The 24,801-nt window shown below is 41.6% G+C and overlaps 2 protein-coding genes across 2 annotated transcripts in view; both read right to left on the bottom strand.

Moving 5' to 3' along the window:
• Positions 1 to 7,501, bottom strand: part of NOX5 (NADPH oxidase 5) — a 34,432-nt gene extending 26,931 nt beyond the window's left edge. Inside the window, exons 1-3 of the mRNA XM_070763603.1 lie at positions 7,376 to 7,501; positions 6,579 to 6,729; positions 2,567 to 2,777 (exon numbers count right to left, since the gene is read on the bottom strand). Coding sequence (XP_070619704.1) covers positions 2,567 to 2,777; positions 6,579 to 6,729; positions 7,376 to 7,495 — 482 coding nt within the window. The 5' untranslated portion in view covers positions 7,496 to 7,501. The remainder of the gene's footprint in view (positions 1 to 2,566; positions 2,778 to 6,578; positions 6,730 to 7,375) is intronic.
• An 8,079-nt stretch (positions 7,502 to 15,580) lies between these two features.
• On the bottom strand, positions 15,581 to 23,910 carry LOC139172837 (uncharacterized). The gene is made up of 5 exons (XM_070762080.1): positions 23,748 to 23,910; positions 20,689 to 20,726; positions 18,812 to 18,875; positions 16,619 to 17,065; positions 15,581 to 16,255 (listed from the first exon to the last, which is right to left on the bottom strand). The coding sequence occupies exons 1-5, from the start codon at positions 23,872 to 23,874 to the stop codon at positions 15,711 to 15,713; spliced, it is 1,221 nt and encodes a 406-aa protein (XP_070618181.1). The 5' UTR covers positions 23,875 to 23,910; the 3' UTR covers positions 15,581 to 15,710.
• Positions 23,911 to 24,801: the final 891 nt, after the last annotated feature.

Genomic DNA, 24,801 nt, shown 5'->3' with positions numbered 1-24,801 from the left:
CCCTGGGGCCCGCCAAACAACATTGTTTTGTCGATGAGACCCGGAAAAGGCCAACTCTGTGGGACCTTATCGGCCGCTGGGATTCGTGCGGTAGCAGGCGGTTCCAGAGATACTCTGATGCATTGCCATGTAGGGCTTTAAAGGTCATAACCAACACTTTGAATTGTGACCGGAAATTGATTGGCAGCCAGTGCAGGCCACGGAGTATTGTAGAAACTTGGGTGAATCTAGGAAGCCCCACGATGACTCTTGCGGCCGCATTCTGCATGATCTGAAGTTTCCGAACACTTTTCAAAGGTAGCCCCATGTAGAGAGCGTTGAAGTAGTCGAACCTCGAGGTGATGAGGGCATCCCTAGGGATATAGGAAGACGCAACACAAAAAGCCGAAAGGCTACTCTTCCCCCGAGTGCAGGGCAGGACACCATTCCTGAAGTCTTACTAATTAAGACAGATTAATTTACTAATTAAATTTCATAAATAAAAGCCCATCTTTTCCTGGCACATGTAATCTGGTTGATTAATGTTCTTAAGGGCTGTAATGATGTAAACATAGAAACATAGAAGATTGACGGCAGAAAAAGACCTCACAATCCATCTAGTCTGCCCTTATACTATTTCTTGTGTTTTATCTTAGGATGGATATATGTTTACCCCAGGCATGTTTAAATTCAGTTACTGTGGATTTACCAACCAAGTTTGTTCCAAGCATCTACTACTCTTTCAGTAAAATAACATTTTCTCACGTTACTTCTAATCTTTCCCCCAACTAATCTCAGATTGTGTCCCCTTGTTCTTGTGTTCACTTTCCTATTGAAAACACTTCTCCCCTGAACCTTATTTAACCCTTTAACTTATTTAAATGTTTCGATCATGTCCCTCCTTTCCCTTCTGTCCTCCAGTCTATACAGAAACTCTAGAGAAAGTACAGAAAAGAGCAACTAAATGATAAAGGACTGGAAACCCAGACATACGAAGAGAGGTTGCTGGAACTGGGCATGGATAGTCTAGCGAAAAGGAGGGCCAGAGGGGGCATGATAGCAGTATACAGATATCTGAGGGGTTGCCACAGAGAGGAGGGGGTCACACTATTTTCCAAGGCACCAGAGGGCCAGACCAGGAGCAACAGATGGAAACTGACCAAGGAGAGATTCAACCTGGAAATAAGGAAGAACTTTCTGATGGTCAGAGCGATCAACCAGTGGAACAGCCTGCCAGCAGAGTTTGTGAATGTCCCATCACTTGACACATTCAAAAGAAAATTGGACTGCCATCTGCTTGGGGTGGTGTAGGGTTTCCTGCTTGAGCAGGGGGTTGGACTTGATGACCTGCAAGGTCCCTTTCAACTCTACTAATAAATGAATGAATGAATGAATGAATGAATGAATGAATGAATGAATGAATGAATGAATGAATGTGTTGTGGTTAGCTCTGGCCCAGCTCCTGCCCCAAGGACTGTGGATGTGGGGGAGACATCCACATGCTGCAGGCCTGTTTTGCCCCTGGTGGAATCTGATGATGAAGGCTCCTCTGACCAAGAAGGTATGAGTGACAGGGAGGTGGCACACAGCTCAGAAGGAGATCAATTATCTAGCTCCTCCTTGGATTCAGAACAAGAGTTAATGATACAGCCACGCATGCGGAGAGCGATGCATAGGCAACAACAACTGAGAGATTATTATCAAAGAAAATGAGGCCACCTGTGGTTGGGTGGGGCTGTGGTAATTAGTGAGGCTGCTATAAATAGCAGCCTGTGGGTTTGGCCATTGTGGAGGATTATCTGATCGTTGTGTTTCATGACTGCTTTACTGACTTGGACCTTTTGTGTGCTGATTTTCCCCCGCTTTGAAACTAAACCAGGGCAAAGTGTGTTTCACTTTGTGAAAAAAGAAGGACAGTGAATTGCCTCACAGCTGCAAGCTAAGTATCACAGGACTGATAAGGGACTTGTACAAATTACCAGTTTGTTTGGAGACGAGTGCTCTTTGCTATACCAAAAGAGGGCTTGGTTTAAGTGAATTTTCATTATAAAGAACATTGTTTTGAATTTTCAAACGTCTGTGTGTCTGAAATTGTATCTGTTCATTTTTGGGAGGATTCTACCAGAGAGCTCGACAGAACAGAATGAATGAATGAATGAATGAATGAATGAATGAATGAATGAATGAATGAATGAATGAATAAATAATCTAGTTGAACTTCGTAGGACTTTGGTCTGGTAACTGCGGTCACGATGCCTTTCACCCACTTGGGATCCCCTGCAATGTTTTGTGTAAATTCTAGTTCACCCATAGACAATGTCCTAGTTATTTGGCTGGATTCTAGAGGTACCTCTGAGTTGTATCTGCATTCCAACTACCAAAGCTGTCGTGGTAGTGAAAAAATAACTGCTACAAGACAGCACCTTAGGTGACAGAACAACCTCAGCCCAGAATACATATGAATCCCCATAGACAAGAGACTCCTGTGCTCAGCAAACTTAAAACGCACCCTTTAGATCTTTAAACAATCTTTAGATCCATTTGCACCACTTAAAGTAATGGCTGGTGTTGACTGGATTCAAAATACCTTATTGTTAAGTTCTCCATGATTTCTGGAAAATGCTGCAGTTCTTCTCTGAGCTCCTCAAAGGTTATGGATCCACTGTTGTCAGAATCTGCTGACTCAAAAAGAGCCATTGTCAGGTCATCTAGCTTCTCTTCAGGCAAAGATATTGAGCTCTCTTTCAGGCATGATTTTAAGACCAGGCGGAATTCATCAGGTTCAATGGAGCCGCCACCTATAAGAAAACAAATCCACTTGGCTCGGTGTAAGATCCCATGAGAGGTCAGATTTAAGATGTTGCTATGAGAGGAGGAGGAGGAGGAGGAGGAGGAGGAGGAGGAGGAGGAGGAGGAGGAGGAGGAAGAGGAGGTTCGCCTGGTGCACTAGTTGCAGCCCTATCTGGACCAGGACTCACTGCTCACAGTCACTCATGCCCTCATCACCTCGAGGCTCGACTACTGTAACGCTCTCTACATGGGGCTACCTTTGAAAAGTGTTCGGAAACTTCAGATCGTGCAGAATGCAGCTGCGAGAGCTATCATGGGCTTTCCTAAATTTGCCCATGTCACACCAACACTCCGCAGTTTACATTGGTTGCCGATCGGTTTCCGGTCACAATTCAAAGTGTTGGTTATGACCTATAAAGCCCTTCATGGCATCGGCCAGAATATCTCCGGGACCGTCGTCTGCCACACGAATCCCAGCGACCAGTTAGGTCCCACAGAGTTGGCCTTCTCAGGGTCCCGTCGACTAAACAATGTCGTCTGACGGGACCCAGGGGAAGAGCCTTCTCTGTGGTGGCCCCGACCCTCTGGAACCAACTCCCCCAGATATCAGAGTTGCCCCCACCCTCCTTGCCTTTCGCAATATCCTCAAAACCCACCTCTGTCGTCAGGCATGGGGGAATTGAAATTTTCCCTTCCCCCTAGGCTTATAGAATTTATACATGGTATATTTGTATGTATGATTGGTTCTTTAAATTGGGGTTTTTTAGATTATTTTTAATATTAGATTTGTTTACATTGTCTTTTTATTGTTGTTAGCCGCCCCGAGTCTGTGGAGAGGGGCGGCATACAAATCAAATAAGTAAGTAAGTAAGTAAGTAAGTAAGTAAGTAAGTAAGTAAGTAAATGTAAATATAAATAATAAATAATAAATAATAAATAATAAATAATAAATAATAAATAATAAATAATAAATAATAAATAATAAATAATAAATAATAAATAATAAATAATAAATAATAAATAATAAATAATAAATAATAAATAATAAATAATAAATAATAAATAATAAATAATAAATAATAAATAATAAATAATAAATTAATTAATTAATTAATTAATTAATTAATTAATTAATTAATTAATAAATTAATAAATTAATAAATTAATAAATTAATAAATTAATTAATTAATAAATTAATAAATTAATAAATTAATAAATAAAGCAATCAATCAATCAGTGGACAGAAAGAATGCACCAGGAAATTAAAGTCAGTTGACTCTGCTCCCTTGCTGGATCATGAGAAGACTTCATCTATACAGCCTAAGACAATGATGGCAAACCTTTTTTCTTCCTTGGGTGCCAAAAAAGTGTGTGTGCATGCTATCACACCTATACAAGTGCCCACACCCATAATTCAATGCCCAGGGAGGGTGAAAACAGCTACCCCTGCCCCCCGGAGGCCTCCTGGGGGCTGGAAATGGCTTGTTTCCCAACTTCTGATGGAAACAGTAGGCTCATATTTCATCCTCCTCATGCTCCAATGGCTTCCCTGGACCTAGGGGAGGGTAAAAATGCCGTCTCCCATCCTCCTGGAGGCTGTCTGGAAGCCAAAAATGCCCTACCCGAGCATCTGTGTGAGCCAAAAATCAGCTTGAGGAAAGAAAAAAACACAGTAGAAATTTCTTTAAACTTTTCATTTTTTAAGGACCCCTGGAGATGCCGATAGGCAAAAAGGAAGCTATATACACCCTCCCATATTTGGGTACACCAGGGTGATTCGACATAAAAAAAATATATGGCTCTTCTCTGGAACAAGCTAAAGGGATGAGATCCTCTAGTCTAGAGGTTAAAGCTGCTGCCTTGCAAGGAACACAGGTTCAAATCCCAGTAAGGGTATAGCAGTGATGGCTAACCTTTTTTTTCCATGGGTGCCGAAAGAGTGTGCGTGTGCGCTTATTGCACAGGCGCGAGGGCCAGCATCCATAATTCAATGCCTAGGGAAGGTGAAAACAGCTTCCCCCATCCCCTGGAGGCCCTCTAGAGGCTGGAAACGGCTTATTTCCCAATTTCTAGTGGGCCCAGTAGGCTCGTGTTTTGGCCTCCCCAGGCTCCAAAGACTTTCCTGGAGACGAGGGAGGGTAAACACCCTCTCCCATCTCCCGGAGGCTCTCTAGAAGCCAAAAACGCCCTCCCGGGGCCTCTGTGCGAGCCAAAAATCAGGTGGCCGGCACACACATGTATGTTGGAGCTGAGCCAGGGCAATGGCTCGTGGGCCAGCAGATATGGCTTCGTGTGGCACCTGTGGCACCCGTGCCAAAGGTTCACCATCACTGGTCTATAGTCTCCCATTTTTTTCATTATCCGCAAAAATGTTTGTTTGTTTGTTTGTTTGTTTGTTTGTTTGTTTGTTTGTTTGTTTGTTTGTTTGTTTGTTTGGTCGGTCGGTCGGTCGGTCGTTCATTCGTTCGTTTGGTCGTTTGTTTGTTTAGTTGGTTGTTTCGTTGTTTGGTTGTTTCGTTGTTTGTTTGTTTGTTTGGTTGGTTGGTTGGTTATTTATTTGTTTGTTTGGTTATTTATGTGTGAAGAACACACCAAAATAAAAACAATCCCAAACTGAAATCCCATACAGCTGTTCTTCTGAACACATTCTGCAAAGGAGGTTTTGCAAAATCAATAACACTGATTTCGTTGTTGTCTGGGGTGACATCTGTGAAAAAATTCAGGTACTCAGGCATGAAAATGTGCTGCTCAGATACTATACTTATACACACACACACACACACACAAATTAGAGGGATCATTGGTCACAATTGGAATTTTGTGGCGTTAGAGTCTACGGAGAGGGGCGGCATACAAATCCAATAAATAATAATAATAATAAATAAAATAAAGAGTTGACAAGGGTTTCTGCAGCAATTGATGAGTGGCATTTCTTGAATTTCTCAATGTTCATCACTCAAATGCACTAGATCTGTTCATAAAAATGCACAGCTATAATACCATTCTGTTCTGTCTGGGTGCCCCCAGACTTCAACACCAACTGGAAAAAGCAGCCAGACACGCTGGTAAAAGCAAAAGCACTTTATAGTTTGAAAAATAAACACAGAGAAAAACCTGTTCTTCCCAACAGGCAGGCTATGAGACTTCACAGCAGAGTCCTGGTGGCCAGACAATACAGCAGACTTCTTGCTGGCACACCCACCACTGTAGAGAATAAGACCCACACCTTTTCCCCCCAAGGTTTCAGTATTCAAAGTCACAAACCAGAATTCCAAGACGCCAAAGATCACAGCCAGGTCCCAGGACTCCCAAAGATAAAACTCCACAAGCCAGGAAGGGTGGGTCTGCCTTTTCAGCCTTTCCAGAGAGCACCACACCCAAACCCAGCTGTTGCCTCTTTAGTGCTGAAAGTACCTGGCTAATTGTCCCCTTCGTTGTGTTGCTCTTCTCTGCCGGAGATCGATTATTGCTTGTGCATTTTCATCTAAGGAATCCAGGCTGCTTGCTGGGGAGAGCTCCCTCTCGGGGGACTCTGGCTGTCCTCCCTCTCCCTCAGCCTGAGATTCCTCCTCCCCGTCTGCCTGAACCTCCTGTTCCTCATCCTCCCCCTCTGAGCAGGAAGCGGGCAGAGGATCAGCCGTTCCCTGAGGGGCCTCAGACGGAATCACAACACATTCCAGATACAAAATTAGGAGCGTTGGAGTCTATTCTACAAGACACAATTATTGGCAGCCAAACAAGGACCTGAAAAACAAAATCTCATTTTGATAAAACACAGCTTATCGGATCCGTCAGTTTGGAATTTTACCATCTACATCGTAGACCTGAAAGAGGAACCGCAGCTTGTCGGTTTCACTCCCATGGATCAGCAGTTTTAAGGTGTTCAGGAGTTCCTCCAGGCTGATGGTTCCACTTTCATCGGAATCAAACAAAGCGAAGAATCGGTCACCAAAAAAGGACTGTGAGAGAGGAAGGAAAGTTTGAGAATTTGGAGGTGAGATTCCAATGAGGTCTCTATCGCCCTGAGGCCTTGATTTAGAAATAAATGATCAAATCTCTGAAATATATAAATTTATTGTTTATTGTTTATTTATTAATTGGATATCCGAGTCTACGGAGAGGGGCGGCATAGAAATAATAATAATAATAATAATAATAATAATAATAATAATAATAATAATAATAATAATAATAATATCTATGCCGTCCCTCTCTGAAAACTCAGGGCAGCTTACAACATATAAAAACAGTTATTTACAATAAAATTAATCCAATTAATATAAAATTACATGACTATCTAAAATCCCCAATTTATTTTAAAAAATCATAGTTGTTTTAACTTGTGAGCTGCTCAAAATCACATAAGTGAGATAGGCAGATATATAAATTGAAACAAACAAACAAACAAACAAATGTTTAAAAAAACTCTGCTCTTTTTCCCCCCTGTCTTTCTGGCTCTTTGTCAGGTCTTTAGGTAGCATATCAAATGCATGGATCAATTCTTCAATTCTATCAATGAAGACAGGGCATAAAACTTCTCTGTACTTTTTGCTCGCAACAGGGATCATTCCGAGTTATGGCACAGCTCAGTCAGACACAACTTACCTCCTTCACTTTAAGTGCAGCTTTGAATTGTTCCAAGCTGATTTCTTTATTGTCACCAGCAATGTTATCAAACTGCTTGGCTACCCACACGAGCCATTTTGTGTTGTCATCCAGGTTCATGGTTGTTAGTCCTACAAGATAGACAACAAAATAACAGAGTTGAAAGGGACCTTGGAGATGCTCTAGTCCAATCCCCTACTCAAGTAGGACACCCTAAACTAGTGATAGTGAACCTTTTTTCCCTTGGGTGCCAAAAGAGCCCCCACCCTCCTTGCCGTTTACAAGTTACTCAAGACCCACCTTTCTCGCCAGACATGGGGTAACTGAAATACCCCTGAGCACATATAGCTTTTATGAATGGTATGATTGTATTGTATGGTTCTTAATGATGGGTTTTTTTAATGTTTTTGTTTTCTTTTTAAATATTGGATTTGTATATTGTTGTGATTGTTGTGAGCCACTCCAAGTCTCCAGAGAGGGGCGGCATAGAAATATAATTAAATTAAATTAAATTAAATTAAATTAAATTAAATTAAATTAAATTAAATTAAATTAAATTAAATTAAATTAAATTAAATTAAATTAAATTAAATTAAATTAAATTAAATTAAATTAAATTAAATTAAATTAAATTAAATTAAATTAAATTAAATTAAATTAAGTTTAAGTTTAAGTTTAAGTTTAAGTTTAAGTTTAAGTTTAAGTTTAAGTTTAAGTTTAAGTTTAAGTTTAAGTTTAAGTTTAAGTTTAAGTTTAAGTTTAAGTTTAAATTATTGCTATTAGGGGTGTCCACACCCATAATTCAATGTCTGAGGCCCCCAGAGGTCCTATTTCTGGCCTGTTTTCCAACTTCTGGTGGGCCCAGTAGGCTCGGGTTTGTCCCTCTCCAGTCTCCAAAGACTTCCCTGCAGCCAGGGGAGGGTAAAAACGCCCACCTCCATCCCCCTGGAGGCTCTCTGGAAGCCAAAAATATCTTCCCTGAGCGTCTGTACAGGCCAAAAATCAGCTGGTCGACACACACAGATGTTGGAGCTGAGCTAGGGCAACGGCTCACTTGCCAGCAGATATGGTTCCGTGTGCCACCTGTGGCACCATGCCATAGGTTCACCAACACTGCCCTAAACCATTCTGGACAAATTGCTGTCCAATATCTTCTTAAAATCTTCCAGTAATTTACTTCCCCCAACTTCTGAAGCTGTTTCACTGATTGTTTTCACTATCAGAAAATTTCTAATTAGTTCTAGGTTGAATTTCTCTTTCATGGGTTTTTATCCATCACTTCTTGTCCTGTCCTCAGATGATTTGGAGAATAGATTGACTGCCTCCTTTCTGTGACAGCCTTCTAATAGAAGACTCCTATCATGTCACATAGTCTTTCTTTTTGCTAAACCAAACCAGTTCCTGCAACCTTTCATATGTATTAGCCTCCAGACCCCTAATCCTCTTTGCTGCTCTTCTCTGCAATCTTTTTAGAGTCTCAACCTCAATTATGAATCCATTTGTGGTGATGCTGTCCACCCCATGTTTCTATAGAAACATAGAAACATAGAAGACTGACGGCAGAAAAAAGACCTCATGATCCATCTAGTCTGCCCTTATACTATTTTCTGTATTTTATCTTAGGATGGATATATGTTTATCCCAGGCATGTTTAAATTCAGTTACTGTGGATTTATCTACCACGTCTGCTGGTAGTTTGTTCCAAGGATCTACTACTCTTTCAGTAAAATAATATTTTCTCATGTTGCTTTTGATCTTTCCCCCAACTAACTTCAAGATTCTATCTTATCAAGACGTGGGCTGTGGTCTCCTTATTTAATCCTTGATCTAACACCCACTCATCAAGCAGTGTTTGGTGGCTTATAAGAGTATTAAAACATTAACATTGGTAGAAAACAAAAACAGAAAGAATCATAGTAATAAAAAAAACTCCACAGATGGAAATGCAGGTCTCAGGTTTTGTTGTGGCTGGCCAGCAGCCCATGTGGCTGGTAACGGATTCCTCCCAAGAAGAGGCCGATGTGGTGAGGTGCCAGCGCACCGTGCAGCTGGCACCCAAGTTGGGCAGTGAAGAGGTTGGTGGGGCCTTTAGAACCTCCAGCACCTCACATCAGTGATGAGGAAGAAGAGGAGCCTCTTCTTAATGTAAGGGCACCCAGAGCTGCCAAAAGGCAGGAATGGCTACTCAGGAGGAGGTCTCCTCAGGAGTAAGGCTTGGGGCTAATTGGCCTAATTAGCCCAGGGGTAGGCCAAGTTGGCTTTTCTATGACTTGTGGACTTCAACTCCCAGAATTCCTGAGCCAATCATATTAGGTCAGGAATTCTGGGAGTTGAAGTCTATGTCATAGAAGAGCCAACTTTGCCTACCCTTGCCCTAGCCTACTTAAGGGATGACAAGGACTGCAAAAACTATGCAGGAAACGTTTGTTCGTATAAGTACATTCGTGTTCTGAAAACGTCTGCTCGGCTTATCTGTTTTGGCTTTCTTCCTGTGGACTGCTTCTAGGCATTTTGCCAACTTCTTGATATATCCAGGACTAATTGCTTAGACTTAATTTATGACTTTATGGACTTCTGTCACTAACAGCTAGTTTTTCAAGAAAATACTGCTATAACATGTGTTTGTGTGTGTCAACTACTAAGCAAGTTTGTTAGTTGTTGTTAATTGTGTAAATATAAGTTTGAACAAACTGCATGTATGCTATCTTCTTTCCATAGCTGGGCAGAACAGTTTTTAAAATCTGTTTTCTCCATGCATTTCCACGCCTCACTTAAATTTGAGCTGCTTCGACTACTGCTGACTTGATACTGTAGGTTAACTGACAGTAGCAGCTTTATGGCTCTGGGCCATTTCATTGAATCACCTTCTAAGATCTTTTGTTTGCTCCCTTTCGTGCATTGTAAGAGTATAGATGAAATGTGTGTAGATGGCAGATGAAACAATCACAGCTGCTAAAGAGGGTTGAGCTTCATCATTCTTTTCCAGGGATGTGAAGTCAGGGTGGCAGCTGTGACCACGCAATGGAAGCTTTATCTCCATATGGGACTTTGATCACAAAATTGCTAAGCTCTTGGTATTTTTCCACTTCTCCCCAGTTCAGGGCCACCAAAATTTTTATGGCTTATGCAGGACGCCCTGCATTTTCTTTCAACATCTTTCAGTGCAAATTGGATGCTCTGGGGGGGGGGAGCTCCATTTTCGCTACTCCACTGTGTCGTCTCCCCCCCATCTGGCAGTAGCCCATCCCTCTCCAGGACATTCCTGCTTGTGATTCTCTCCATTCTATAAAGCAAGAGTTATTCTACAGACATACATACACTTACTTCCTCAAGAGAAAAACCAAGGATGCAGAGTACGATGACATAGACCAGTGATGGCGAATCTATGGCACAGGCGCCACAGATGGCACATGAAGCCATATCTGCTGGAACCCAAGCTGTTGCCCTAGCTCTGCTCCAACATGCATGTGTGTTGTGTGCCAGCCGATTTTTGGCTCAAACAGAGGCTCTGGCAGGGCACAGCGTTTTTACCCTCCCCGAGCTCCAGAGAAGCCTTTGGAGCCTGGGGAGAGCGAAACTTATTGAGCCCACCAGAAGTTGGGAAACAGGCCATTTCCGGCCTCCAGAGAGCCTCCGGGGGTGGGGGGAATCTAGAACTACGTCGCCTAAAACACTAGTTGAGTATTGCCCACAAGATCATATGCTGCAACATCCTACCGGTCAATGACTACTTCAGCTTCAACCGCAATAACAAAAGGGCACGCAACAGATTCAAACTTAATACGAACCGCGCCAAACTTGACTGTAAAAAATATGATTTCAACAATCGAATTATCGAAGCATGGAACTCATTACCGGACTGAATTGTGTCAACCCCTAACCCCCAACATTTCTCCCTTAGACTCTCCACGATTGACCTCTCCAGGTTCCTAAGAGGCCAGTAAGGGACGTACATAAGTGCACTGGTGTGCCTTTCGTCCCCCGTCCAATTGTCTTTCCTCTCTTTCACCTATCATATATATTCTCTTCCTTTCATATATCCTCTCCTCTAAGTTCACTTTTACCCCTATATATATTACCACATGTCTATTTTCTTCCTATGTATTTGTGTATTGGACAAATGAATAAATAAATAAAATAAATAAATAAAAAATAACTTTTCCACTGTAAAAACATCTGGACTACATGTTTTGATCAAGGTAAAGCTCTAGATGCAATTTACATAGATTTTTGTAATGCTTTTGTTACAGGAGTACATGATAAACTGCGGTTGAAATTAAACTCTTGTGGCATTTCTGGACCTTTGCACAAGTTGATTGCTGCTTTCCTGTCTGCAGAAAGTCAAAATAGGGAACTCACTGTTATACAAGGCAGCGTTATAGGTCCCACACTTTTCTGGCTCTGTGATCAACTTAAAAGCAATTGTGTTCTTTCTGCCGATGACATAAAATTATTCAGTTCTACAGACAATTCTGTTATTTTGAAAAATGATCTCGACTATGTGTCTGAATGGTCATCTATCTGGCAACTTCAAATTTCAATTAATAATGCTCTGTATTACATATTGGTAAACATAATAAGAATGTCAAGTATAAACTACTGTAGGTGGCATTAATCTAGCAGATGACCCCGACTTTGTTAAGGACCTAGGTGTACTTATCTCTGATGCCCCAAAGCTCACTGTCACAGCCTTGCTAAAAAAGCATTAAGAGTTGTAAACTTAATTTTGCTAAGGTTTTTTCCTGAAAACATTATTTTGCTAATTAGAGCTTATAAAACGTATGCTAGACCAGTGATTTTCAACCTTATTTCAGCCGCAGGACATTTTTTATATTTACGAAACCCTGGGGCACATTGACTGGGGGGGGGGGCGGCTAAAAAAAGTTTGGACAAAAAAATTCTCTCTCTTCCTCCCTTTCTCTTTATTTCTCTCTCCCTCCCTCTTTCTCTCCCTTCCTCTTTCTTTCTCTCCATCCCTTTCTTTCTCTCCCTTCCTTCCTCTTTTTTGCTGTCTTTCTCTCTCTCTCTCTCTTGCTTTCTTTCTCTCTCTTGCTTTTTCTTGTTCTCTCTCTCTCTCTCTTGCTTTCTTTCTCTTTCTTTCTCTCTTTCTTCCTTTCTTTCTCTCTCTGAACTTCGCGGCACACCAGACCATGTCTCGCGGCACACTAGCGTGCTGCGGCACACTGGTTGAAAAACACTGTGCTAGACCAATTTTAGAGTATTGTTCAGTTGTTTGGAATCCCCACCATATATCTGACATCAGTACAATCAAGCAGGTTCAGAAGTACTTCACGAGAAAAGTCTTGCATTCTTCTATACACAATAAATTCCTTATGCAACTAGGCTCAAAATTCTTGGTTAGAACTCTGTCGCTTGCAGTCAGACCTAGGTAATTGCATACAAAATTATATATAGCAACATTTTACCTGTAATGGACTTTTTCTGTTTAAATCACAATAATATGTATGCGAACAATCACTTTAAACTCAATTTAAACTTTTCTAAATTGACTATAAAAATATGATTTCTGTAACAGAGTTGTCAAAGTCTGGAATGCTCTACCTGATTCAGTTAATCCAGCTACACATTTTCACAGTTTCAGTCACAAATTGACTTCTGTGGACATCACTTCATATTTAAGTGGTCAGTAAAGTGGTCATTAACGTGCCTATTGTCCCCTCTCATTCTCTTGTTCTTGTGTTTGTTTGGCAAATTCCAATAAATAAAATTTAAAAAATATTATCCATTTTTTCTCAGAAAGACAGCACAAGAATTCCCTCCCCCTGTCTGGACAAATTCTACTTGTAGAATAACAAACTCAAAATAAAATTGCTACTGTACTTCAGAATTATGAAGAGGGGACTGCAACGCACATGTGAAAAATGGATGATTTCCCACTGCAATTTGCTTTGTGATCTGCAGAGCATTTGGGAAAATCTATTCCAGCTCAGAAGACCCCAGGTCCAGACTTCTCCAGATCAGAGAAGCCAAATACTGCGGGATGACAAACCAGGAAGTCACTGCAGAGAGCTCAAGTTTAAAGCATTCCATGCTGAAAGCTGCAGCAACTTTGAGGCGGCGGCATTTTGTGCAGTGAAGAATATTACAAAATCCATTGCCTTACATCTATGTAGCTTGAAAGAAGACCAGAGAAAGAAGATACTGGTGTTGTTTTTTTTAACTCAATTATTTAAGCATTTTGATCATTTAGATAAGTGATTTTCAACCTTTTTTGAGCCATGGCACATTTTTTACATTTACAAAACCCTGGGGCACATTGAGGGGGGGGGGGGCTAAAAAAAGTTTGGGAAATTTTTTTCTCTCTCTTCCTCCCTTTCGCTATTTCTCTCTCCCTCCCTCTTTTTCTCTCTCCATCCCTCCTTTCTCTCTTCCTTCCTTTCTCTTTTTTGCTCTTTCTCCCTCCCTCCCTCCATGTCTTTCTCTCTCCCACCTTCCCTCCCTTTCTTTCTCTTTCTTGCTCTCTTGCTTTCTCTCTCTCTTCTTTCTTTCTTTTCTTTTTCTTTTTCTCTCTTGCTTTCTCTCTCTCTTGCTTTCTCTCTCTCTCTCTTGTTTTCTCTCTGTTTCTTTCTCGTTTTCTTTCTCTCTCTGAGCTTCACAGCACACCTGACCATGTCTCACGGCACACTGGTTGAAAAACACTGATTTAGATGGTGTGAAAGTCTTCTCACAAAGTAATGACATAACCTTTCACAATTTAATATGTTCCTTTTTCTTTCTCATGGAAAATGCCCAAATCACTGAATTGGGAGAATTAAATCTTCCTACCAAAAGGCTGTATGTAGTTTTCTCTCACTCATCCCAGCTGAATCCAGGAGATTCAATATTTATTCTGAAGAAAAATACTTAAAATAAATGACTCTGGATAATTCAGACACAAAATGCATTGCAAAAGATAGGAATCGATTACCTGAAATTTCCGTGTCAGAGGATTCTTTGACTAGCACCTTGAAACCTTCCGAAAATAATTGATAGGTAGAAATTCCTTTTGACGCATATAAAATGATGTACACTGAACTAAATATTGTTGTGTAGCATTCAATACCTGCTCTGCAGTAGCCAGCCACACTCCCTCATCTAAGAGAGGCTTGTTTAAATTTATGCCACACTCCTGTAACAGGTGCTGCTGACTAGCAACTCAGGGGAGGCCAAAACATAATTACTTCAGATAACACTTTTCAATTGAAAAACATAGCTTGTCTGCTTGTTCAATTGATTTGGTCTTCACTAATTCATTTAACTGAACAACACAGCAAAAGGACCCAAAATAATTTGTGTTGTACAAGAGCATAAATCTTTTTAACATTTCCAATAAGGTTTCCATAGAATCTTTTTCTTTGGGATTACATTATTTATCTTGAATTTTAGAGTCTCGGAAGGTGCATTCCACTCTTTATTTCTATATTTAGGCTTTCAAATGTTTACCGCAGGGGTGTCAAACTCAATTTAATTGAGGGTTGCATCAGGGTTGTATTTGACTTGGGGTGTATGTGTGGCATGGCCAAGGTAGGCATGGTCAACTCAACGTCATTTGTGTCTGGGCTGCCGGTGGAAGCTTGATTGCTCTGCCAGCGGAAACGGGGGGCCCAGTTCTTTTTTCGGCTGCAATGGCCACTTGCAACCCTCTGCCAGTGAAAATGAAGCTCAGAAGGGCTGGACACAGCTCTTGCAAGGTCCATTTTTGGCTGAGAGCCTCCTGCAATCTTCTGTCAGCAAAAGCGGAGCTTGTGAGGTCTATTTTTGCTAGCAGGGGCACCACAGGCCAGTCCTTCACTGTTTTCAGGGCGGCCCTGATCTAAGCACCCCATGGGCTGAATCTGGCCTGTGGGCCTTGAGTTTGACACCCTGGTTTAACACCTATTCGATGTACAATTTTTTTTTTAATCCTATCAATATGGATTAATGATGCTATCAGAAACATAGCTGCCCACAAATAGTCTTCTGGATGTCTTTCCTGAGAACCATAATGAATAGCCATCAACCCCAGAAGCATCTGCCAACTTCCTATTCTTATTGTCATTCATTCAGTAAAAAAGCATAGAACAGCAAGAAGTATAAATAATCATTCAGTTAATCCAATGATAAGAACAGGATTTTCCGAAATGATCTTTATCGTACAACTGTTAAAGTCTTTGTTTCTCAATTTTTAATAATAGATTCAATTCAAATAAAAAAATGAAAACAAAATTATTTAAAAATAAATATTTAATTTCGGGCATGGAAATGGCTACAGGTGTATTTCAATTGCTCTTACAATTAAGAAACCAGACCTCTTGATTGTTCACAAAAACCTACAGTACCAAGAAATAAACGTATCTTAAGAGGCTTTTTTCTTCTTCATGGCTTGTCTTACAAGCTCCATGTCTTTCTTTAACAAATCCTTCAAAATGTGTTTACTCTCCTTTTTAGGATTTCCGCAAAAAACACTCTTTATGGCCTCAAGGACTTCCATCGATCTTTCAACAATATCCTGAGCCATCTTTTTATGCGGTGAATTCTCTGCATATTCAGTTAATTCAGGGCTGAAGCCATATAATAAATTAACAAATGCTTTTAATTTCCCCATTTCTTTTTCTGTGCTTTCTGCTTTATTTTCCAGAGACTCAGATGCAGGCAGAATGACGTCCACTTCTGGTACAGATGCAGTTGTTGATGGGGAACGAGTGATGTCCATCTCCCCCTGCGGGACGTGTGGAGCTCTTGACGGGGAAGGAGAAATGTCTATCTCCACCTGCGTGACAGGTGGAGCTGTTGATGGGGAAGGAGTGATCTCTTTGTCCAGCTTTATTTCTACCTCTGGTACCTCTGATGAGTGGGAAGGCGGCAACTCTATGTCCAACTGCATTTCTGTTATAGGTGGAGCTGTTGATGGGGGATTAAGCTCAATGTCAAATTTTGTATGCTGTTCCTTCTTCTGCAACAGCTTCCTCTCTGCCTCCCCTGCTAATTCCAGAGAATTTTTTAAATAACCCTCTGCTTCCTCAACATACTCATGAAGATCTGGGTCGTCTTTGACCGAGGGTGGTGCATTCTTAATGGTTTTAATTAGTGTATCAATTGCTTCTAAGATGTCTAAACCTCTAGGCTTATGATGAGCCAACTTCACTGGATGGCTTTTCTGATGTGGTTCCTTATGGCCTAGCGTCCTATGGAACTTTTGTACTTTCCTGAGGGATTCTACTAGACTAGCCAAGGCGCCATTTGTTAACTGATCAAAACTCTTACCTTCTTTCTTAGTAGTTGCTTCGTTTTCCAACTGAACTGAAACGGTGCCCAATGTGTTTTCTGGAGTTAGCTTTTCAGAAATCAGAACAACAGACTCACTTGTCTCACTTTGGAGATATTCTGAAGGACTTGGGTTGGAATGCAGGATAACAGGTGACGATGCGTCATTTCCGACTTTCCAAAAGGCCGTTGTAGTTGGAGTATCCTTTTGCACCAGGGAAATTGTTCTGGATTTATCACTACTTTGGGGATTCACATTCACCCAAACAGTGTCCATTGCTACAGATGGAGAAGTTACTGTATCGGGTGAGAAAACACTTGGACTATGTTTATCTGGCGATACAACTGCTGTGGGGATATTTTTTACCACATCTTGCAAAAGATTCACAAGATCATTCAACGTTTGCTCTTCCTTTTTGGCTGAAATTTCACCTGTGTTGGAAAGTTCTGTAAAACAGTAAATAAAATCATTAAATTTATACCTTGCTTACTTTTTTGTCTTCTGTAAAAGAAACAGCTTTTATGAACATGTCTGAACTGCTATATAACACGGTGAAACAACTCAGTGTTTCATTAATAACCATTCCTAGATGAAATTATGTAGATGAAATTATTTGAATTCTGTTGTTTTTATGGCTTGTATATTCTGCTACCAGAAGAGCCCTGTGCTCTCAAAAAATAAAGAACATTGTTCATGCAATATTGTACAGCCCTGCTGAAACTAAACAATCAATTTCAAAGCCTCTCCTTGTAGGAAAGTATGCAGATTTCTGGAGAAAGAACATCATCAGGTGTATCAATGACAGGAAAAAGTTGGCTAGACTTCCTCAAGAAAAAAAAGTTGTCTGTTGGTGATAGGAGACTCACTACTCAGGGGAACTAAATCACAGTTTTGTAGACAATTTATCTAGGGAAGTAACGAGTTTTTCAGAGTATAAAGGTTTCCCCCCCCCCCCCCCCCAAAAGAGGCTGAAAAATTGAGTATGTTTGAATGTAGCTTTTTCAAAGCTTTTTTCCCCGGTCCTAATAATCTTATTGGCTTGCAGGGTTTTCATTGCTATTCCCTCCAAATAATGTTTTTTCCAGCCCTAATCTTTGCAGGATTTTTTTCATTGCTACTCCCTCCAAATAATGTTTTTTAAAAGCCCTAACCAGGAGATAAAATAATGGGCTGAAGCTGACCAGACAAAGGATACTAGCCAGATGAATACCTGGTAGGCAGATCCCCCCCCCCCTCCGATTTTCCTCCCCAAAAACTAAGATGTATCTTATACTCTGCTGCGGCTTATACTCCGAAAAATACAGTATGTTGACTCCCAGGAGCAAAGATCAAAGATGTAATTGAGAGGTGCAGTAAAATAATTGTCCATAGATTATCACCCCTTTGTCCTCTTTCATCTGAGAATGAATGGTATAACAAACAGCCTGAAAACAATATCAAGAGACTATGAGCAGCTAAGCATGAAAGCCAAAGAGATGGGAACACAGGTGATGTTTTCATCTGTGCTCCCAACAAAAGTAAACATCCGATGACAGAACAGAGAATTTTTGAAGTAAACCACTACCTTAAAGGATGGTGCCAACAAGAGAATTTTGGATTCCTAGGCCACAGTCTATAATAACCACATAAAGGGCTTCTGGCAGGGGGGATGGCCTCAACATCAAAAGAACGGGGGAGAATATTTTTGGGAAACAACTGGCTCAGTTTATCCGAAGATAAAGCCTGTTAACACGGTGCCTTTTCTGACTGTATGGCTGAATGTACAACATGAACCAAGCTAGCCCCATGTTAAACCGTTCCATGAACTTTTAGTATAAAAAGCAATAAGTGCAAAACACGGCACAAACTGACAGTGGAAGAAGTGCTAGGAGCAAACATACCGAGGAGTTCACAAGAAAAGCATTTCATAGGCTGGTAAGCTACTTTCTCACACAACTTGTTTTGTATCCATGATTAATAAATGATTAGTGTTATAACACATTACAAAATAAGTGTAGGTATTAAACATGAATAATGACCATATAATAAACTTAACTTGTGCAAAGACTGAAAGGAACGAACCAAGAAAAGCTGGTACGACGACAAGAGGCCAGTTGAGACAACAACAGAAAGCTGTTCTGAAAAGACTTTTAAATGATTGTGCATCAAGTCACTTTGAACACACAATGGGAGAGAAAAATAATAATTCTTACGGTGGACTTCAACATTTTTCCCTTCCGATACAACCTCTTCAACTACAGTTGGCTCCACAGATATCTGTTGAAGAAGAGGGGAAATGAATAATTTCATTATGTCTATCAGCTTTCTTTCGTTATATCCTTAAATTGGGTTTAAAAAAAACCCTGTCAGAATATATTTAATCCTGAAGCTGAAGGTCCTTCTTTACCTCAATAACAGTTCTGAACACTTACCTCACAAACTGAATTTCTATCAATTTCAAGGTGTCAAGACAATCAGACTGATAGATTCTCAAACGAGGTTTTTTTTTCTTCATGGGCCCATCCATAATTGGGCAGGAAGGAACATGAGTTTCAGAGTTCTTTGGCACAGAGACCAACAAACTGGTAAGGATTCTACACCCTTATCAGTAAAGTAATTTTAAGCATGCACCACAAATATAAGTTTTTTTAAAAATTAATTTAAAATTAATTTAAATATTAGATTTGTTTTTACATTGTATTGTTGTTGCTGTGAGCCGCCCCGAGTCTGCGGAGAGGGGCGGCATACAAATCTGATTAAAGTAAAGTAAAGTAAAGTTTAATATAAATATAAATAATCATATAAATGTAGTACGGTACAAATATATTAGGTATATTACAACCCCAAAATAGAAACTAATTTAAATCATTTGAAGAATTTAAAGCATCAGATAAATATAAGTACTATATTCTAATCTTTTCTTCCCACATGACAATGGATCTCCTGGTGTTCATGCAGCCCACTTTTGAAAGCACAGCTATAGTTTGATCTGAAAGAGAGAGGAGTCACAAGGCAATAATGCATCCATTCTGCATCCAAGCTAGCTCTCGCTTACCCTCCAGACCAGGGGTCTCCAACTTGGGGAACTTTAAGCCTAGGGAATTCTGGGAGTTGAAGTCTGCCAGGCTTAAAGTTCCCAAGGTTGGAGACCTCTGCTCCAGACCATCCGACACACCCGCTGATGTTCAATATTTTCAGGAGGATTGCAGCTAGTCCTTCACTTGCAACCATTCATTTAATGACCATTCAAATTTACAATGGCACTGAAAAAGATCTGACTTATGACCAGTTTTCACACTTATGACCATTGCAGCATCCCCACAGTCACTTTGGGTACTTAGCGACTGGCATGTATTTACGATGCATTTACTGGCATGTATTTACGATGTATTTACCATTGCAGAGTCCTGAGTTTGTTGTTTGCAACTTTTTCAGGGAAGTTCCCCATCACATAATCTTGACTTACACATACTTTCTCCCATGTTATTAGAGTAGAATTATTTTAGCCATAACATTGCTTTTTTAGTTTTACCTATTGCGTGAACCCAGACACTGTGCTTTCTAACAATAATTGAAGACTTATTATCAAGCTGTCCTGCCTATGGCAACTTGTCAAGAGAACTGGCAGAATTGCCGATTGTACTAAATGCTTCTTTTACTGATTGCGTCCTAGGTTACCAAAGTCAGCCGAAGGGGCGTGGGTTTCACAGCCCACCAACGTGGTTCATTGGAGAATGTGATTTATGACATGTCCAGTGAGGTAGGGGAAAACAGGATCATGAGGGCATATAACCTACATGACTCAGTTCTGACTGCATCAGAGTGTTGCTGAAATGTCACTCCTAATAAACGGCTATATTTCTTTTGAAGTTTGGCTCGTGGCTCATGAATTCATTAGGGGATCTTTTGGAAACTTTACACAAGTTGTCTTAGTATAATGGGTGAATGGAGGCTGTAGGGGGAATGCATGCTTGGTTGGGTGTGAGAAAGAGAATACAGTATTCATATTTCTTTGTAGATCAGAAGTGATTTAAGAAATTTACAGTATCAGAAATACAACCTATTTCCTGTATCTTGAAACTAGCATTACCTCCACTATTTTAACATTTTCGTAACGGTGTGTCACACCTAAAAAAAAAAAGTAAAAGTAAAAAACAAACAACAAAATTAGAATTAGTCACACAGTGCAGCAATTGATTTACAGCTCATGAATAAAAGGAATTAAGAATTTAGTTATCTTTGGGATAAAACTGAAGTGAAATGAGTAGCCGCCCCGGGTTTTCAGAGAAGGGTGACATACAAATCTAAATAATAATAATAATAATAATAATAATAATAATAATAATAATAATAATAATAATAATAATATCAATATCTGAATGGGAATTATGAGAGTGAGAGAGTGAAATTTAAAGAAAATGTTAGTAATTGCAGTCTTGTTTCAAACAGCTTTGGGAACGTTTGCTGGAAGGAAATGCTGAGGTCAAAGTATGAGTGAGTGTGTGTGTGTAAATGTGATGTCTTGCAAATTTATCTATGAATTACAGCGCAAATCATTTAAGCACATACTTCATTTTAATATCATTAATTTTTCAATGTACATTCAGAAAAAAATTCCATATAGTAGGATTTATTTTTCAGAAAGGAGGAAGACTGCTGTAGTTTGAATGTCATTTATTAATTAGCTCTTACAGGATTCTAGAAGAATCCACTATCTCTAAAAATGAGAGGCACACCATGAAGAGGAGCCCTCTCAGCTGCTATCCTCATTCCTGTTTCCCGTCATGCTGGTTTTCAGGAAAGACACCAGGGTCTGATTTTTTCAGGGAACCTTTGAATGGGGAGATAACAGGGGATCCTTCTTATTACAGACCAGATGTTGTGGCTCTTCTTTGGGGCCATGTTGATGTTTTGCTCAGTTTGTATTAAGGTTGTGATTTTTTTTCTTTTGTTGACTGCCTTGAGACTTATTGTATTGAGTAGTATATAAACTGTAGTAAATATATGAAATACCAATAGCAGCAAGAGAGGATGCAAAACTGTATCTTTATGATGTATGCCTTAGGAAAGTGATGAGAAAAAGTTGGACAGTCTGGCTTTATAGCAGCGGTCCCCAAACTATGGCCCGCGGGCCACATACGGCCCGCTGAGGCCATTCATCTGGCCCGCGGGTGAGTGACAGGAGCACATCTAATTTTCCATGAATAAAATGCGGTATTTTGTTAGTAACTAATATCAATCATCAAAAAATTTGCAAACTTTTTTTTCTAATTTTGTCATCCAGTTACATTCATTTTCTTTTAATTAAATTCCCTCGTCAAAAAAGTACAACACCAATTATATTTCTAACTTATTAACCATTATGCCAAAGTGCTTCCTTCTTTCTTTATACATTTTTCTATAAGCCAAGAAAACCTTGTATAGCCAATCAGATGTTAACAAAAGAAAATAAAAAACAAAACATAAACATATATGAATTTCAGACTTCTTTCCCCACCCCCCTCTAAATAGTACATTCCCATTTTGTTTTTTACTTTAAAATAAGGTATGGGCAGTGTGCCTAGGGATTTGTTCATAGGTTTTTTTAATAGTCCGGCCCTCCAACAGTCCGAGGGACAGTGAACTGGCCCCCTGTGTAAAAAGTTTGGGGACCCCTGCTTTATAGCATATGGACATGGGATCCGCATTTAGGTAGGTGACTGAAAAATATAAGATTGTAAGGAGGAACATTTATAATGTATCTGTTCATTTAGAAAAAAACATTTAATAGTGAATGGGTTGAATTGTGGAATGTTTTATATGACCAGGCAGTTCACAGTTGTTACTGAATGCAGTAAGAGTGATGTGGGATGGAAATCAAACATGACTGAGAATAAAATAAATGCTTAGCATGTTTCAGCCTTAAGTAGGATGTAAGAAAAAAGATGTGCAAAGTTTCTTGGAATTATGGACATATTAAATAATATTAAATACTACTATACGGTCACATTTGAGGTTAAGGTCATGAATGCATATAGATTTCTGTTGCTGCTATTTGAGAATCTGAAAAGAGCTGTGGCAAAGAACAAGGTGTAACAGAAACATAGTGGTAATATGTGATATTCTATAAGGAATAGTTTATTTGTTTTTGTCTCTTTGTATCCTGCCTTCCTGATTTTTCAAAGTGGTGAACATATCCAAAACACACAATGCATCCACTTTTCATCAACATGATACAAAAAAGAAGAGTGCAGAGAAGAGCAAAATGATTAGGGAGCTGCATGCTAAAAGCTATAATGATGCTTGCAGGAACTGGGTATGTCTAATTTTCTGAAAAGGAGGACTAGGGACATGATAGTGGTGTTCCAATATTTGAGGGGCTGCCACAAGCAACAGGGGAGGGGGACCTATTCGCCAAAGAACTTGAAGGTAGGCCTAGTGGATGGAAGTTTATCAAAGAAAGATTTATGGATTAAATTGAGTTCTTAAGAATTTCGAGTGTCTGGTCCAAGAAAAAATCTTAAAGAGGCAAGAATGGATAAATAGAAAATTGAAACCAAAATAAGTGAGCTGTGTGAGGGAAGTCCATTGAAGAAAAAGAAGGATGGAGGATCTAAGACAGTGATGATAACCAAATAGATAAAAGAAGGACCGGACGAAGGAAGACTGCAACTGCAAATATCGATGACCGCAGAGCCACCCACTTGCTTGCCCTGCGGTGGGACGGAGCTGAGGAGACACCGAGAGGCCCTCAAGCGAAGCGCCATAATGCGAAGGCTGAGGAGAGCTGGCGAAGGCGGGAAAGGCCGCAGAGCTACAGGGAAGGCCGCGGGGGAGGCGTTCGTTGCCTCTCTCCTGCCCTCCAGCGGCCTCTCCCGTTACCGGGGACCCAATCCTCCCGAGGGCGCCAGGAGGGGCCTCCCGAGGGCGCCAGGAGAGGCCTCCCTTCGCCCTCCCGCGCCAGGGTTCGGGGCCCGTCGCCAAGGAGATGCCCGTCGGTCTGGCGCCGCTCACAACTGCAGCGAAGGCGGGCGGAGGTCTCCGGCTCTCCCCGAGAACCCCTCTGCAGCAGCTCCCCGAGAACCTCTCTGCGGCAGAGGCCTTCCTGGGCCCGCCCTGGAGCGGCAATGGCGCCGCCGCTTCTCCCTCCCCCCTCGTCCCGCCTCTCACTCGGGTGCGGGGCCGCCAGCGGGAGGAAGCTCAGCAGCGCCCCCGCGAGCAGCAGCAGCACCCGCCGCCGCTGCTCTGCCACCAGGAGGCTGCGGCCGCCGCCGTGCCGCCCTCGCGACGCCACCATCCGCCGCCTCTTCTTCTTCCTCCTCCTCCTCCTCCTCAAGCGGCGGGCCCGAGTGCACAATCGCCGCTGCCGCCCCCGCCTCAGAACCCGCGTCCCGCCCCCGGCCAGCATCTCCACCGGACCAACCGCTTCAGCTGTCTGGCGAAGCGCTTCCTGGGGCTGCGGAGCCCAGTGTTTCCTTTCGGGAGGTTTCGTGTCTTTGAACGGCCCGACTCCTTCGGAGAAGGGGCTCGGGATCCCCGCATCCTCGGGGGTTCTTTTTTTGGGGGGGGGGGGAGCTTCCCCTCCCCCCCCGCACCTCAGAGCCAGCAGGATCGCGGACCTCTTGGAGGTGGCTCTCCCCACCTGTCCCTCCCTTTTCCGGCTGAGATTGGGGGAGCCCAGGATGCTGCACTTAGCAGCCGTAGAGGTGGGCTGCTAAGGTGGAATGGGGACGTGTGCTCGCCATGGTGGCTCTGAATGCTAGCAGAGTCCAGCGCGATTCTGCTACTGCACCTGGGCAGGTAGCGAAATTGCACACGGACACACAGGGGTGCCTGTGGCAGGGGCACTTGCCCACCTGGCAGAGGTGGGCTCACCCCCATGGCTCTGAATGCTAGCAGAGTCCAGGGAAATTCTGCTACAGTACTTGGGCAGGTAACAAAACCATGCGCGGACACGCAAGGGCACCTGTGGCAGGTGTGCTTGGCTGCCCGGCAGAGAATGGCTCTGAGTGCTAGCAGAGTCCAGCGCAATTCTGCTACTGCACCTGAGCAGGTAGCGAAATTGCGTGGACACACAGGCGCCTGTGGCAGGGGTGCTTGGCCAGTCAAAGCCCAGGTGCAGTAGCAGAATTGCACTGGACTCCGCTAGCACTTAGAGCCACAGGGGCGAGCACATGTCCCCGTGCCACCTAAGCAGCCCACCTCTGCCAGAGGGGCCCTTTGG

Source organism: Erythrolamprus reginae, chromosome 10 (genome assembly GCF_031021105.1).
Source record: "Erythrolamprus reginae isolate rEryReg1 chromosome 10, rEryReg1.hap1, whole genome shotgun sequence".
In the NCBI taxonomy this organism is placed as follows: domain Eukaryota; kingdom Metazoa; phylum Chordata; class Lepidosauria; order Squamata; family Dipsadidae; genus Erythrolamprus; species Erythrolamprus reginae.
The sequence above is the reverse complement of the archived record's forward strand: the minus strand, read 5'-3'. Positions and strand labels throughout refer to the sequence as shown.

Excerpts from the sequence above, each read along its gene's own strand:
- LOC139172837 (XM_070762080.1), bottom strand. The coding sequence starts at position 23,874 with ATGGTGGCGTCGCGAGGGCGGCACGGCGGCGGCCGCAGCCTCCTGGTG. Across the intron at positions 20,727-23,747 it reads GCTGGCGGCCCCGCACCCGA|GTGTGACACACCGTTACGAA; the intron begins GTGAGAGGCGGG and ends TTTTTTTTTTAG. Across the intron at positions 16,256-16,618 it reads AGCAACTACTAAGAAAGAAG|CTCCACCTATAACAGAAATG; the intron begins GTAAGAGTTTTG and ends CCCCATCAACAG.